Source organism: Saccharomyces cerevisiae, chromosome VIII (genome assembly GCF_000146045.2).
Source record: "Saccharomyces cerevisiae S288C chromosome VIII, complete sequence".
NCBI lineage: Eukaryota > Fungi > Ascomycota > Saccharomycetes > Saccharomycetales > Saccharomycetaceae > Saccharomyces > Saccharomyces cerevisiae.
The window spans coordinates 298,709-314,004 of record NC_001140.6 but is presented as its reverse complement, the minus strand read 5'-3'; the positions used below and the strand labels follow the sequence as shown (position 1 = coordinate 314,004).

General features: G+C 37.4%; 2 protein-coding genes across 2 annotated transcripts; one reads left to right on the top strand and one right to left on the bottom strand.

Annotated features, from left to right (window-relative positions):
- Nucleotides 1–9: 9 nt before the first annotated feature.
- TRA1 (histone acetyltransferase TRA1) lies at nucleotides 10–11,244 on the bottom strand (the record flags this gene model as incomplete). Its single annotated transcript, NM_001179229.1, has 1 exon — nucleotides 10–11,244. One exon carries the CDS (start codon nucleotides 11,242–11,244, stop codon nucleotides 10–12), a length of 11,235 nt encoding a protein of 3,744 aa, NP_011967.1.
- An 826-nt stretch (nucleotides 11,245–12,070) lies between these two features.
- On the top strand, nucleotides 12,071–14,860 carry SFB3 (Sfb3p; the record flags this gene model as incomplete). The annotated part of the gene is made up of 1 exon (NM_001179228.1): nucleotides 12,071–14,860. One exon carries the CDS (start codon nucleotides 12,071–12,073, stop codon nucleotides 14,858–14,860), a length of 2,790 nt encoding a protein of 929 aa, NP_011966.1.
- Nucleotides 14,861–15,296: the final 436 nt, after the last annotated feature.

The following is a 15,296-nucleotide window of genomic DNA, read 5'->3' as shown; positions in this document are numbered from 1 at the left end:
GTATCAGCTCTAGAACCATGGCATGAAGTTCACGTCTGTTCTTGCTAAGTTTCTTGGACTGACAGCGCTGCCAATACAGTCTAGGATGAACTGGGTTGTGACTGTAGGTGTTGAATTCAAATGGCCCAATTGTGCCACCTTTCTAATAATTAGGTCAACGTTGGTTTGAACCATCTCACGTAACTGTGGATTTTCAATGATTGGCCGGTGAAGGTTGCTAAACCATGATATGATCTCGTCACGGATGAATAGGGCCAAGTATGTGTTCAGTTCATTATCAGGTTCAATTAATGCACGTGATATGGTAAATAAATTTACCGCAAATATACCTTCTAAAGCAGAATCACCTATCAAAGATTGAATATTAGGCGTCAGTCTGAATGGAACTGGTTCATTATTATGAAATATCGGAGAATCTGGTGGAAGACTTAAGTCATGATTCTTTAGCAATGGTTTCACCCTTTCATATGGAAATCTTGAGGGTAACATTTCTAAAGTAAATACATTACCAGAGGTTTTGTCAACATGGATTTTGTGAGGAGTACGGTTATTGATCATCATCATGTAAGACATGAAGACAAACGAACTGTATTGTGACGCAAATTGTTTACGGAATAACCAGAAATCTTCAAATTGAGTAAACAACGAGGTAAAATGGTCTTTTAAAACATTTGATGGTACAAACATTGTTTGAATTGAATTGAAAATTTCAACTTTCAATATGGTCATATCTGGCGCAGGCAGAGCATCATCATGCGCTGCGTTTAGTTTATCTGCCATAAAATCTTGGATATCATCCGGGTCAAATCCTTTTTTCTTGCAAAATTCATTGTGAATTTCATGAAGGGTAGTAAAAGAAACACTATCATTCATGATACGGACTTGTGGAGATAGCGGGATTGCTATTGGTAGATTGAACTGTATACTGCGACGTCTTGTTTCCACATTCTTGGATAATGACTTGTTGAATAATCTGTACAATTGAAACATCCTTTCTTCTCTTCTTGAATGGCGAACAGCTGGATATTGAACAGCAAATGAATGTACACTGCCATCATGGCCCCGAATCATTAAACGCCTATATGAAGAATGTGTTCCGCGAACAAAATCGACCGTGGGTAAAAATCTGGCAATTTTAATAAAGTGAACATTATTATCCTTGTTCAAAAGATACTGGCCAGGAATTTCAATATCCTCGAATTTTTGGTGATGGAAGTTGCTTAAATGTGGACATAATACTTCTAGATTTTCTTTTTTTGATGCTCTATCAAGCTTGTTTTCCAACCTCCTTCGCCAGTAACGTAATCTCTTGATATAAGTTTCGTAATCCGGTTTATTGTCAATAAAGTCGGCATTGAACTTTGGTCTTATATAAGGCGCCAACAAAGTTGTAGAAAATTTGACCAAATTTTTTTCTGTATTTTCAGGAAGTTTTGGATTTTTCCTAGGAAATGGTAAGCGATTGTAGTTCAGCGTTCCATCGATCAATAGGACATTTATCAACCTGAAAAGATCTTCGTCAGTAGTAGATTTGAAACGGTCGTTTATTTGGGCAACAAGAGACTCTAAGGATAAGGCCAACAATGGATAAGCTGTCTTTAGAATATTGTTTAACTCTTGTAAATATTCCCAAGGCTGGCGCCGTCCATTCCGATCGTTTGTATCTGGTTTATCCCCCATAACAGCCATTGTCTGTCGTTGGATAACGGCGAAATCTTCCTTTGTCGTTCTTAATTGGAAGTGAAGAGCTTGAGGATAACTTTTAGCAATTCTGATTAAGATATGACGAACCATATTGGCCTCCTTATGTGATAGAGAGGTTAATAGTTGAGGAATGAAAGTAATCCAGTACCAAACGGGTATTTCGCCTCTAAAGGAGTCAAATGCGTTTGTGAGCATGCCCGAAGCATCATCTATACTGATGAGCCATAAAATCCTGCACAATAACTCCCTAATCTTCGAGTTCTTATACAGGCCGGCGGCTTGTAAATAACAGCTTATTGCATTACTAGCAAAACTAATGTTGTTTGGCTCTTCTGACAAACGACGGTCATTGAAGAAACCCCATTGGGCCCATGCTTTAGCCAAGTTCAAGTCTATCTGAACAGCTGTTGCAAAGGCTTGATTTGCCTCTTCATATGCGCGTAATTTAGACAAAAACATACCCTTCAATGTGAAGAATTCAGCTTTTTGGACAGTACCAAAGTAAACCAAATTAGTATTACTAATAACATCCAGACCCGTTGTTAATTCGTTCATGTTTTGGTAATGACATTTAGCTTGCTCCCTTAACTTTAGGAAAGCCTCCTGAATTTCTATATTCGGTAGGGTGTAAATACGTGCCAGCTGACTGATACACACGTCAGGCATGTTGTGCTTCCTTGCAACATGTGCAAACCTGTTGATTACCCAGGCAATTTCATGATATCCCCTATATGCATGAGTATTAATATTGCTATTACTGTTTGATTGTTGAAGTGCCGGTATTAATGGGAGATATGCGTTGTTAATAACCTGGAATGCATGTTGTCTCCATGTTACTAGGTCATTCCACATATTGACATCATCCCATGTGTTTGGTAGACGGTCTCTCCAAGCTTGCAAGATGCGCTTAATCTCTTGGGCTTTAGAATCCAGATTCTGTACTGTTGTTGTATGCAAGTTAGCATATATCTGTGTCGCTTCCAAAAATTCCATGTACTGTTGAAACCCATGTAATAGCCACTTATGAGCTGGTGTATATCTAATTGGCAGAGACACCCACTTTATTAGACTTAATTGTATTCCTTCATCGCATAGCTTTCTAACTTCTTGATCTCCTTTTCTGCTTTCTGCGAAATTTTGAAGAGCCAAAAAGGTCTTAAACATTTGCCTTCGTGGAGTTGGAACGTCCATAACGCTTTTTACTGATTGCTCAAGTGCATCACGATCACTGTTCCAATCAGCAACACGCCAACCACATTCTAATAATAAGTCCGTGAACCCTTCATGCTTCGCTAATTCAGTTAATACGTCCCAATGTTGTAATTTTTCAGCACACTGTATCCAGTTATCTTCCCATAGTGCATACTCAGACTGTGAGTAGGGCAAGGCACCACTACGAGCTTTGACCTGTGCCACTTCATAAAGTTGTTGAGCTTTGTCCCAAAGGCCAATTTGTTCATATGATAAACCAATGTTAGTCTCTGTGTATTTTGCTCTACGTCTCCAAAGACCATAAAACATGTCTTCTTCTTGTAGATTGACGTATAGTTCTAATAGCGCATCTTCGTTGGCTTCGATAATTTTTGTATTGTCGATGCTAGTATTGCTTTGAATGGATTCCAAGATGTTAATCGATTGATACCAAGCGTTGTATGATATCGCCAAGTATTTGACCAAATGAGGGGGTAATTCTAACGATTCAATTTTACTTATTGAGTCCAATAGCATATTAATCACATTTGTCCTAGAGGAAATTTGTCTGGTATGATAAGGTTTAGAAAGCAATGTAATGATAGATCGAACAAACCCGTATTTTTCATTCTTTGGAATACTTTTGTATACCTGGGGAAATAACGTAACCCACGCTCTATGAATTGCTTTTGGATCTTGGTAAAATATTTCAATCAAAGAATCGATGAAATCCGAAGAGATTATTCGACATAAACCTTGCATGGAAGCTATATGACCTTTAACAAAGTTTGATAATTCCAGATCGTTTACTTCGGTTACCATTTCAGCATTTTCTGGGAGGTACTCTTGTAAAATCGATGGTGGAGACAAACAATAAATGTTCTTTAAAGATAATTCCTTCTCTCTATTAAAAGAACCATATAGTAATTGTAAAGCTTGATTTAACCATGGATAATCAGCAATAAATTCCCAGTTTTGGTCCCGTATAACATAATATAGTCTCTCTTTGATATCTCTTTCCAAACTATTATCCAAAATTGTCATGAATCTTTTCCTTATACCGATGTCTTCAACACGCGTTCCTACGAGGAAAGGTTGTTCCATTCTAACGGTAATTTCTGTGTTATTAAAATGTTCTTGATCAAATAGTTTCAAGACTATTTCGTAGAATAGCTTTGACAATGAAGGTTCCCCTCTAATCTCAAACGCCAGCATCTTCGTTAATATAGCCGCTTTTTCTTTAACAGTTGGAAAAATTTCAGTATTGAATATCCAGCTTCTGGACATATTGACAATTTTCCTCAAAAAATTTTGATCCATGGAGTGATCAATCAGAAGTGCCACAGTGGAGAGGAAAGGACGACGGGAGTCACCCAAGAGTGAGACTTTCAAAGATAATATATATAAAACTTTCTCTAAAAGTTTCGTCGTAATCCTTGCCTCTTCCAGAGCCATGGCGTCCTTCGGTTGTGAAATGCTTAAGTGATCTTTGCATAACTTACTGAACGTCTTCATCAAAGGCGTTAATAATGGGACGATGTTATCCGGAAAGTTCATGAAGAGTACCCAAGCTAGAGTTACACCAGCTGTAACTGATGAGGTTTCCTGAAGATCCTGAGTTATCACGGAGGTTAACATTTGGATAAATGTCTTACCAGGGCTTTCTTCTTCAATTATCACTGATACACCCTGAGCTTTTATTGCCTTCATTATTACCTGCAAAACTTTTTGCAGAGCTTCCTGTACATCGTGATGATCAGATTTGATACATTTTTCTAGAAGATTTTGAATGGTAGGTAAGTTTTCCATTATCCATTCTTTTGTCTTATTTTTGAAGAATACATAAAGCACATCCAAAGCATTCATGCAGTAGTAAAGAATATTTTCGGAATCGAGATCTTGAAATATCAAAAACTTCTCGAAGTAAACCAGTTTAACATTGACGTTTGTCCAATGCTTATCTGAGATTAATTCTGATAAAATATTGATAGCTCTTAATCCTAGTTCTGTTTCTATGGCACGGTGATTACTTGCACACACGTATCTTATCAAAAACGCCGTACAAGCCTCGCGTAAATGTAAAGATATAGGCGAGTTGTTATTAGCGTCTACAATTATTGCGGTTGTGTCAGCCTCAACTGGATTAATATCACTTTTAGAATCGGACATTACAACATCTCCGTCGGAATCGGTCTTGGTATTATTTACATTCGTAATTTCTAAGGTCTTGTTCTCCCAATAAAGAATTAATGACGCCAAATCAATAGCTAAAGTATGACTATCAGAGTTTGAATTTGACATGAACGTTATCTTATTCATATGATGAATAATATTTGATATGAACAAATCTCTTGAATTGAAAAATAAATCAGGGTGGCTTATCAAAAATTGGTATAAAATGTTGTTCTGACTAGAAGAATTTTCTACCATTACCCTTTTAACCCAGTTAATCCAGGTATCGGGCGTCCCAGCTGCGTTCATACGTTCATGGAGAACAGGGGTGAGAACGTCCAGCGATTGCTTAACTAAGTACCTAGCTTCGACATGAGAAGAACGTAATAGGGCAACAAAAACCTGGGTGACAACTTTAATAGGGAAATCAAACTTGGATATGAAATATGATGTAACCAGGTACGCGGATTGTTTGATAAGGGTATCTTCGAGCTTTATGAAATTCCAGCAGAATTTTATTATATCTTTCTTTATCTCGGCTATAATTTCTGGATCTGCCTTAATGAAAATTGCTGACAGTTGTAAGAGTTCAAAACGGAATAAATCATGATGGTCTAGAACGTCATATGCTAAAATTGCATTTGAGTTCTTCCAAATTTTATTGTGGAGTAACTCTAACCATTTAGGTTTTTTATCCTCCACAAGATAGCTTTTCAAAGATCCAGATGTTGCCACTTCATAAATCAAAGTTGAATTTATGACATTTTTAAGTACAAATATTCTAGCATCCAAACATTTGTCAGATAGAACGAAAAGTGTTGCATCATTTATGAAGTTATTCTGCTTTTCTTTATTTGAACTTGCTATTATATTATGGAAGATGAATTTCTTGAGGGAATATGAGGCTTTGATACCATTTGAAAAAGAAAAATCAATGAAATCTAGGAGCAGAGGATTTTGATCCCTTTCGGATAATTCAGTGAAACGCAGGTAAAGAGCTTGGAATTTTGCAATACTTTGATTTAATTGTAGATGGTCGATGTAAAACGAGTTTTCCTTTATTGTTTTTAATGTCAAGTTCAGCATATCTTTTAATTTCAAAATCATGTTGCCTTTTTTCTTTAGCCATTCGTCCCCATTCGTGATCACCATTGTATTAAAGAGATCAACCATATTAGTAAAAAAACTAACAACACGTACTTGGTTTTTTGGTATATTGGAAATGTAAAAGTCATAGAAGTTGTCGAGTTCTTTCTCAAAATCTTCGGCCAGCTCCTTTGCTTCAGGTCTTTGCACAATATTGCACATGAAAAGCACTAATTGCCTTAACGTCATATTTTTCTTGAAGTACTCTGTTACGGGGTTATGGAAACGGTTCAGGTACCTCGCTAGTGGTGTACGAAATGGAGAATCCAGTTGAAGACGTAGTTTTCTCTCTAGAAGCATAACTTTGAGCAACAAATCATTTAAAAACATATCAGCTTGTGGTGGCAGTAGATGAAATATATTAATAATGCTTACTATTATTTTAGTTGGCATCTGCTCTGCTAAATCTTGGCCAAATAATGTGTCAAGAACTTCAACACGGCACCATGCCGTGAGGTGATCTAACAACTTTCTTCCGATTTCTACTTTAAAGTATGCAATCAATAACTCGAGAAGCTTCGATAAAGCATCCAGACCAGGGACCGTCAGCTTTTGGTGGTCAGATAAATTCATTAAAAGAGGTTTTAATCCGTTCTGAAGTAATTCTTTCGGCAATTTAGAGTTTTCTGCTAAGGAACCTTTCAAAGCTTCATATGTAGTATTAATAATTTCTGGTGAAGTTTTCAGCATTGTTTTGAAAAAAACAGCTAGAATTCGAATTCTGATGTTTCCTTGTTGAGCTGTGGCAAATTCTTCATTTTTAAGAGCAATCGCAAGTAATTTTATGCACGCTATTCTTAATTGTACTAATTGCTCGGAAGTACTATATTCGGTTGTCTTTTGGATATTGGTGGATAGTGATTCATCTTCTGCATCTGCCAAGACAATAGATTCTTGGAGTAACCTAAACAGTTCTTCATTAAATGTTAGAAATGTGTTTGGTAGACTTAAACAGAATGTGATAGCATCGACATTACCGATTTGCATAGTGAAAGGTAATGCTCTTAAAGGTTTTGCAAATATTGGTGATAGAAGAAATTGTTTGGAATGATCCATCAATTTTACTATAGGAATTCCAGTGAGGTTTGAAATTGTATGTAAGGACTTCTGGCAGGCATTTCTTACCTTAGGATTTGCATTACTTAATTCGCATACTATGTCCGTCAGTGTGTTCTCCAAGACTTTGTTACCCAAATCCTCTTCTTTTACATCCGCGAACGTAATACTTAATAGATCTATTAGTAATTTCTCAGCGCTATCTGTTATAGCAGATGGGGCCTCGCTCTGAGTGTCCTTCAGCACAAATAATAGACCATTGGCTAGGTTATACTGATACTTTTTTAGGAAAACTGAGGACGACTTAACATTATCAATGAGAACTTTTATACCCAAGACACCGCCTCTTTTGTTGTAATATGTTTCGTCGTAACACAAATGGATAAACTGTTTAGCTAATTCCGGTATGAAGGAGTGACTTAAAGCTAGTTCCTCCCCATATATCAGACAACTTTTTTCGTATATTCTTTTGTACGCCAAAACACCCACCTCACGAACTTCTGGAATGTAGTACGAAAGGGCAAAGGGAATAGCATCTAGAATCAATGAGCTATCTAGCATGAAGTTTGGGTTCTTTAGATCGATGTTAAATGTCCCATTATAGTTTCTCTTATTAAGCAACGTAGTGTTTACTTGTAATAGGCAGAAATGATCCAAAAGGTTATTCAGTAGGTCCATTGCGTCATCTTTTAGTTCCTTTATCGAAGTTGCGTAAAAAACGCTCTCCAGTAACCTCAAAAACAAATTTTCTTGGTTCGAATAATCTCTCTTATTTACAGTTGGTTCCAAATCAAAGTTTTTTTCTATTCCAATCCTCTCTAGCTTTATAGAATTCACTGCTGTCTTCAACAGTTCCGTGTAATTCGTAGGAAACTCTGCTGATGATTTTGTCATTAACAGTAGTACACAGGTTAGATACTTGTAAGCACTCTTCCTGTAGTGAATATCACTTTTGTAGCTTTGCAATATATTCAAAGCGGACTGGATTCCTGGCGTTACAGAAAGCGGTACATCTTCCGGCATACCATTGATTTTGAAATCTGCTATCGCATCAATGTCTAGTTCCGTTTTTTCCGTGAGGTCCGTTGGTGGCTTTAAAAATTGACGATTTCTACCTCCTAATTTGCCCAGTATTCTGACTACGTTGTGGCTGATAGCATGATTAAATGGTTGAGGTTGCAGAAGGTTAAACAAGGCCTTCGAAACGTCATCGATTACCGGTTCGATTATAGGATCAAAATACTCGGCGGTCAAATTATCAATACATAATTCTAAGGTCCTTAAACCCTGCGAAACGAGATCAGGATATTGCTGTAATGCAAATACCAATGGTTTCATCAAAAATGGCAAATAAGGAGCAAGCACACTTAACCGAACTGGTACAGTGATGCATAATTCCACATAAAGTTCTCTCTCGTGGGGCAATCGTGCAGTAAGTATCATTTGGTTTAAAGATTGTAATAGCACCTGTAGTATGGGCTTAATCGATCTATATAAGTTTTCAAATCTGCCCCCACCTATACTTCTAAAAAGAGTTCTAATAAGATAAAAGTATACTAGAGGCTCTTCTGCTGTAGTTGAGTATTTCAGGGAGTTTAGAATTAGATCGTTTAAGTGTGGAAGAAGAACAACCTCATTGATATTGGGGAAAAGATTGACGGACATAAAGGACAATTTGAAAAGTCGTATTAGGACATTAGAAGTGTTAAAATCAACGTTTCCTAAATCTTTCAATTTCCCTTTCAAGAATCTTAAAAGGATGCCAGCAAAATTTGGGGAGGTTATTTCACTTGTTAAAAAGGATTGCGCGACATGTAGCAGCCCAGAATCCTCCAGCATTCTTTCATAGACAAATGGCAGTTCCTGTTCAATTATTTCATTAAAAGTGGCATTATCCATCTGCATAAACATAAATGCCAAATAGTCCATTAACTCACGAGCATCTTTGGTGGCTGAGACCGGTAGGCTGGGCATTGATATATCAAAATGTTTTTTTGTTGTTTCTGGAGATAATTTTTCATTATGATCTTTAAAAAATTTCAAACCAATAATACATTCGTGAAATAAATCCTTGAAAACAATGACTTCCTCATATGAAAAAACTCTAGAAACAGAAGCCCACAATTTAGGATTAGCAACCGTATATTCGTTAGGAGGTGGGTTAAAGACTTTTAAGTCATGAATTATTGTTTTTAAGAAAGACATTAAAGTTCTGTATAAGTAAAAAGCATCCTTGATGGGATCATTTGTTGGTGTGGGTAGTAATAATATAGGTGCGTAGTTTTTTATGTCAAACATTTCAACGTCATTCTTCACCACTTTGTCAGATTCTGTCATTTCAACATCGGGACTATCATTGATATCTTCTTTTTTAGGCTGTGGCATCAAATGGTCGTCATCGGATGGTTCCAGTACCTTCCTCATAAATTCCTCACTCTCTTTGTCATTATCCTGTATAGAGTTTTTGAGCTTTTCTGCTTTCTCCTTCTTATGCGTTTCGTATCTTCCATAGTACTTCATTATTGTATCGTACTGTCTGTTTAAGGTTTTAAATCTATTCATATATGAGTCAATGATTATCATTAACAATTTCTTTGCTCTAGGGGCCTCTTGTGGGTTCTCCTTTCCCAATTTTAATATTCTTTCAACTAAATTAAGCAGCAATTTTGCACTCATGATTTGTACAGTTAAGGCTAATGACTCATCCAATAGATATCCAGTGTAAATCTTTATTGTTTTTTCAATTTCACTTAGTTGTAATTCAGATCTTATATTATGAATGAAATCTGCCACAGTACTATAAGCCAGGGGCCTTAATGTTTCATGCATAGTAAAACCGTTACCAATAAGTATACGTTCGTCAAACAGATAGTCCAATTTGGGTAAAAAGAGCTTTTTGTAGTTTGTAGATAGAATGTGTCTAGTGGCATGCAAAAGTTCCTTCCTAGCAGATGATAGTTCAGAAGGGCAGTCTTGTAAAAGCCTTATGATTAAATCAGGAACAAAATTCACATAATCCTGCAAAAATTCAGGAGCGTATCCTCTAATGAATACGTAAGCCAAGAAAGACGTGGCCTTGATCTGGGCTAATATAAAATCACAGTAAGCCGGTCTGTTGATAATCTCCGTCGATATAGAAGTGAAATGTTCTCCCCGTGATTCCGCCTGTTCTCTCGCTTCCTGTTGTTGTTTAATTTGTATATTCAATAGATTCATAATAAGAGGAGTGAATTCCGGAAGCGAGGTGCTAGTCAACTGCTTGTAAGACGAATATAAAGTGACCATTGTAATAGGGCATTCAGAAAGGATTTTAAAGGAAAACATAGATGACCTCAACCCGTTTGATGAGGTAGAGTTTTCAAACCTTGGCTCCGTGGATGATTGTTTCGATGGAAAGTCCTTTTCTTCATCATTTTTGGAGAATTCATCGAGAAGTTCATCTGCCTGTGGTTCTTTTGGTGAATCCAAATCACCCTGTTCTGCTTTCCCGGCTTCATAAAACGTCTGGTTTATAAGGTTTGGTGTATTTTTATAAATCTGAATAATTATTCGTATGAAGGAGTCGAGTTTGTCCTGTAGTATTGATTTGAATGATTTGAAAAGTGTCGTCAGCACTTTCATACATAATATCCCATTTTCTTCGTTTTCCTTTGGTAGTACTGAAAGTAAAAACTCGAGCACTTCCATTGCGTAGGGTTGAAAGGTTTGGTTCATGAGACACCTGTTGAAAATATCAAGCATAGAGTTTCTCAACTTTTGTTCCGGTGAATGCGCATCATATGAAATAGGAACTTCCTTTAGCTGGTTTAGAAGTAAAGGTATCACAGCTTGTAAGAAAAAATGGTAATCCTCAGGAGAATTCAGTAATTCCATTATGTCGTACAATTCCGATAGAGTGGAATATCTCGATTGTAGAGTGGCATCATCATCGCGAAACCTACTGGCGAATTGCTCGATCTGCTCAGTGAGTGACATCGGCAAAATGCGGTATTCTTTGTAACTATGGAGATATCGTGTGATAGATCTTCTCTGAATTTAATCTTCTTTATGTAATTACGTGTGATACCTCCGATTTTGTTGGTGTTGTTTATTAGAATACAACTAAAAAAGGCTATTAAAGAAAAATGGTTCTTGAGCTTTTTTTTCAGTTTGACCTGGAAAACTGTCTGACCACGTGATCACTTACCAAATTAGGAAACACAAGATTCAAGGTGGTCTTTTGAACAATTGTTGGTTGAATTTGTAATTTGAGGGTACAATAAATGCAGACTGATTTGGTATTCGATACGTGCGTTAGCTATTTTCGTGCGTTTTGTTTGTTCCTATGATCTCAGCGGCGTCCAGATGCTAGTTGAAAAGGCATGAATTATGGCTTTGTCTTGAAATGCGCGTGTCCGTAAAATATTGTCTGGCAGAGTAGCGTACAATTCTTAGTTTTGGCTTTTTGATTCAAGTTGATCTTCAAATTTCACTTATTTGCGTTCTGGCGATCTATCTGAAGGAGTTGATTAGTGGCGGCTAAAAGTGATGCAGCTCGTCCTTCTGTTTGCCCTATTGAAGGTGAAGCCTTCCGTGCACAATGCGAAAAAAATGTTCTTTTTTTTCCTTCGTTTCGTCTCAACGTGGGAACGATCAAACTGGAAAAACCAAAGAGAAAAATGTTAGAAAATAAATAAATAAAAAAAACACGTACGCTGTAACAACTTAGGTCTGATTCAACCAAATCGGAGCTTGCAACTGAAGAAATTAGTAATTTTGAGGGTTACTAAGGAGGCCATTTGCAGAAGAATATTGGACCATCATGTCTCAGCAGAATATTTTGGCAGCTAGTGTTTCAGCGCTCTCTCTTGATGAATCTACTGTGCATACGGGCGGAGCATCTTCCAAAAAAAGTAGAAGACCTCACAGAGCATATCATAACTTTTCCTCGGGCACTGTTCCTACTTTGGGCAATTCACCCTACACTACACCCCAATTGAATCAGCAGGATGGTTTTCAACAACCTCAAGCCTTTACCCCTAAGCAATTTGGTGGCTTCAACAACGGTTCGGGTTCCGTTATGTCCACGCCTGTAATGGTGAGTCAAGAGCGATTCGGTGCGAGTGAGGCCTCCTCGCCATATGGTCAATCTATGCTTGATATGACAGCGCCTCAACCTACATCTCACATTGTTCCAACTCAAAGATTTGAAGATCAAGCTCAATATTTACAACGATCTTTCGAAACTTGTAGAGATTCTGTTCCGCCCTTGCCGACCACCCAGTTTTATTGTGTTGACCAAGGTTCATGTGATCCGCACTTGATGAGTTTATCCATGTACAACATCCCCGAAAGTGAACACTTGAGAGCCGCCACGAAGCTACCACTTGGATTAACCATCCAACCATTTTCCACTTTGACACCGAATGATGCAGAAGTTCCCACAATTCCATTACCAATGGATGGTACGCCTTTGCGTTGTAGACGTTGTCGTGCGTATGCTAATCCTAAATTTCAGTTCACTTATGATTCAAGTGTTATTTGTAATATTTGTAGAGTTAAGATGCAAGTTCCAGGTGAGCATTTTGCGCCCATGGGTCCCAATGGGCAACGAAGTGATTTGAACGAAAAATCAGAGTTATTGCACGGAACAGTCGATTTCTTGGTGCCAAGTATTTACAATGCTATTCAGGAGAAGGAGCTTTTACCACTACACTACGTGTTTTTGATTGATGTTTCATTGTTAGCTAATGAGAACGGAAGTTCTTTAGCCATGGTGGAAGGTGTCAGGTCATGTATTGAGTATATTTCAGATTTCCAGCCAAATTGTGAGGTTGCTATAATCGTTTATGATAATAAGTTGCGGTTCTTTAATTTGAGACCAGATTTAGATAATGCACAAGAGTACATTGTAAGTGAATTGGACGATGTTTTCTTACCATTTTATAATGGATTATTTGTTAAACCCGGAAACTCGATGAAAATCATTAATGACACATTGATAAAAATTAGTGGTTACATCTCCACCGACAAGTATAGTCACGTACCCCAAGTCTGTTATGGTTCTGCTTTACAAGCCGCAAAATTAGCGTTAGACACAGTAACTGGCGGGCAAGGTGGTAAGATTATTTGTTCTTTGAACAGCTTGCCAACGATCGGCAACGGGAATTTATCGCTAAAAAGGGACAATGCACACATTGCTCATGTTAAATGCGACAATGGGTTCTATAAGAAATTAGCATCGGATTTTTTGAAATCCTACATTTCTTTAGATTTATATGTGACCAATGCGGGATTCATTGATATGGCCACTGTGGGCCATCCTGTAGAGATGACTTCCGGTATTTTGAAATATTATCCCCACTTTCAACAAGAGACGGATGCCTTCACTTTGGTTAACGACATGGTTACAAATGTCTCCAATATTGTTGGTTATCAAGCTTTATTGAAAGTTCGCTGTTCTACTGGGCTATCTGTGGAACAGTACTACTGCGATTCATCTGATAATACGGATCATGATCCAATTATTCCTGTATTGACTAGAGATACCACCTTAGATGTCTTACTAAAATATGACAGTAAAATAAAAACAGGAACCGATGTTCATTTCCAAACTGCATTGTTATATACTGATATTGATGGTGTCAGAAAAGTTCGTTCTATTAACACGTCAGGTGCGGTATCTAATAACATTCGTGAAATTTTCAAGTTTATAAATCAAAATCCTGTCATGAGAATAATGATCAAAGATGTCATAAAGACGCTCGGTGATTGTGACTTTGTAAAGATCAGAAGATTAATTGATGACAAGATGGTCGAAATCTTGACCCAATATAGAGGATTGGTTAGCAGTAACTCATCAACGCAATTGATACTGCCGGATTCTATAAAGACATTGCCTGCTTACATGTTAGCATTTGAAAAAAGCGAATTAATGAAGCCAAACGCTCAAAGTACCCGTGGTAATGAACGAATTTATGATTTATTGAAGTACGATTCATTGAACTCAGCACAACTTTGCTACAAACTTTATCCACAAATTGTGCCATTCCATGTATTATTAGAGGAAACTGATCTGACCTTTTACGATGCTAATGATAAATTATTACAGATCAACTCCAGCTCTATTAATAATCTATCTGTAAGAGCCTCACACTCTAATTTCATTAACGGCGGTTGCTACTTGATTTTCCAAGGTGATACTATCTATCTATGGTTTAATGAGAACACCAATAGAATGCTCTTGCAAGACCTGCTGTCAGTGGATGAATCCTTGCCCGTCAGCCAAATTTCGTTATTTAGTGGAACATTGCCTGAGACGGGCACTAGTATTAATCAAAAGGCTTCAAACGTCATTAAAAACTGGCAACAAGTAGTCAACAAGTCATCATTGCCGTTAGTCTTGTTGAGGCCTAATGTTGATCAATATTACAGTAATGTGATGAGTCAATTGCTTTGCGAGGACAAGACCGTCAACAGAATCGAATCATATGACAATTACTTGGTGATAATGCATAAAAAAATTCAAGAAAAACTTCAAAAAGACGATTTCATTAAAGTCTCGACTGCCGCAACTCACGAAAATATCCATCAAAAATTTGTGCAGTTTTGAGCCTCGCTCAAAGGAGACCCTGTGCTTACACGCAGAAAACTGGAAATAACGACATATTGTTGTGGCTGTGGCCGATGCGGTTCGTATATCCATTACTAAATAATTAAATACGTAAATGAATGAATAGACTGATATGATTGTGATTTTTACGTGTTGGCTATATTGTGCCTTTCTGCATTCACCTGCGCCTCCTCATGTAGAAAGGCGTTGATCAAGGGGAATACAGGAGAAGTATTTTTGGGTTCGTGTTTTGGTGGGGTTCCAGCCACAGAAGGGCTCTCGGCAGCGAAACGCTGACTATGCTGAGAATACTGCCAAAAAAAAAAAAAAGGCAGTATGTGAAACGCAGGCAGAGAAAGGGTGAAATTCTACATAGGATGAGAGAATCTCATAATTACAGGGATAAAACTGTAGCTTTGCTTCCTCTTTTATCTTT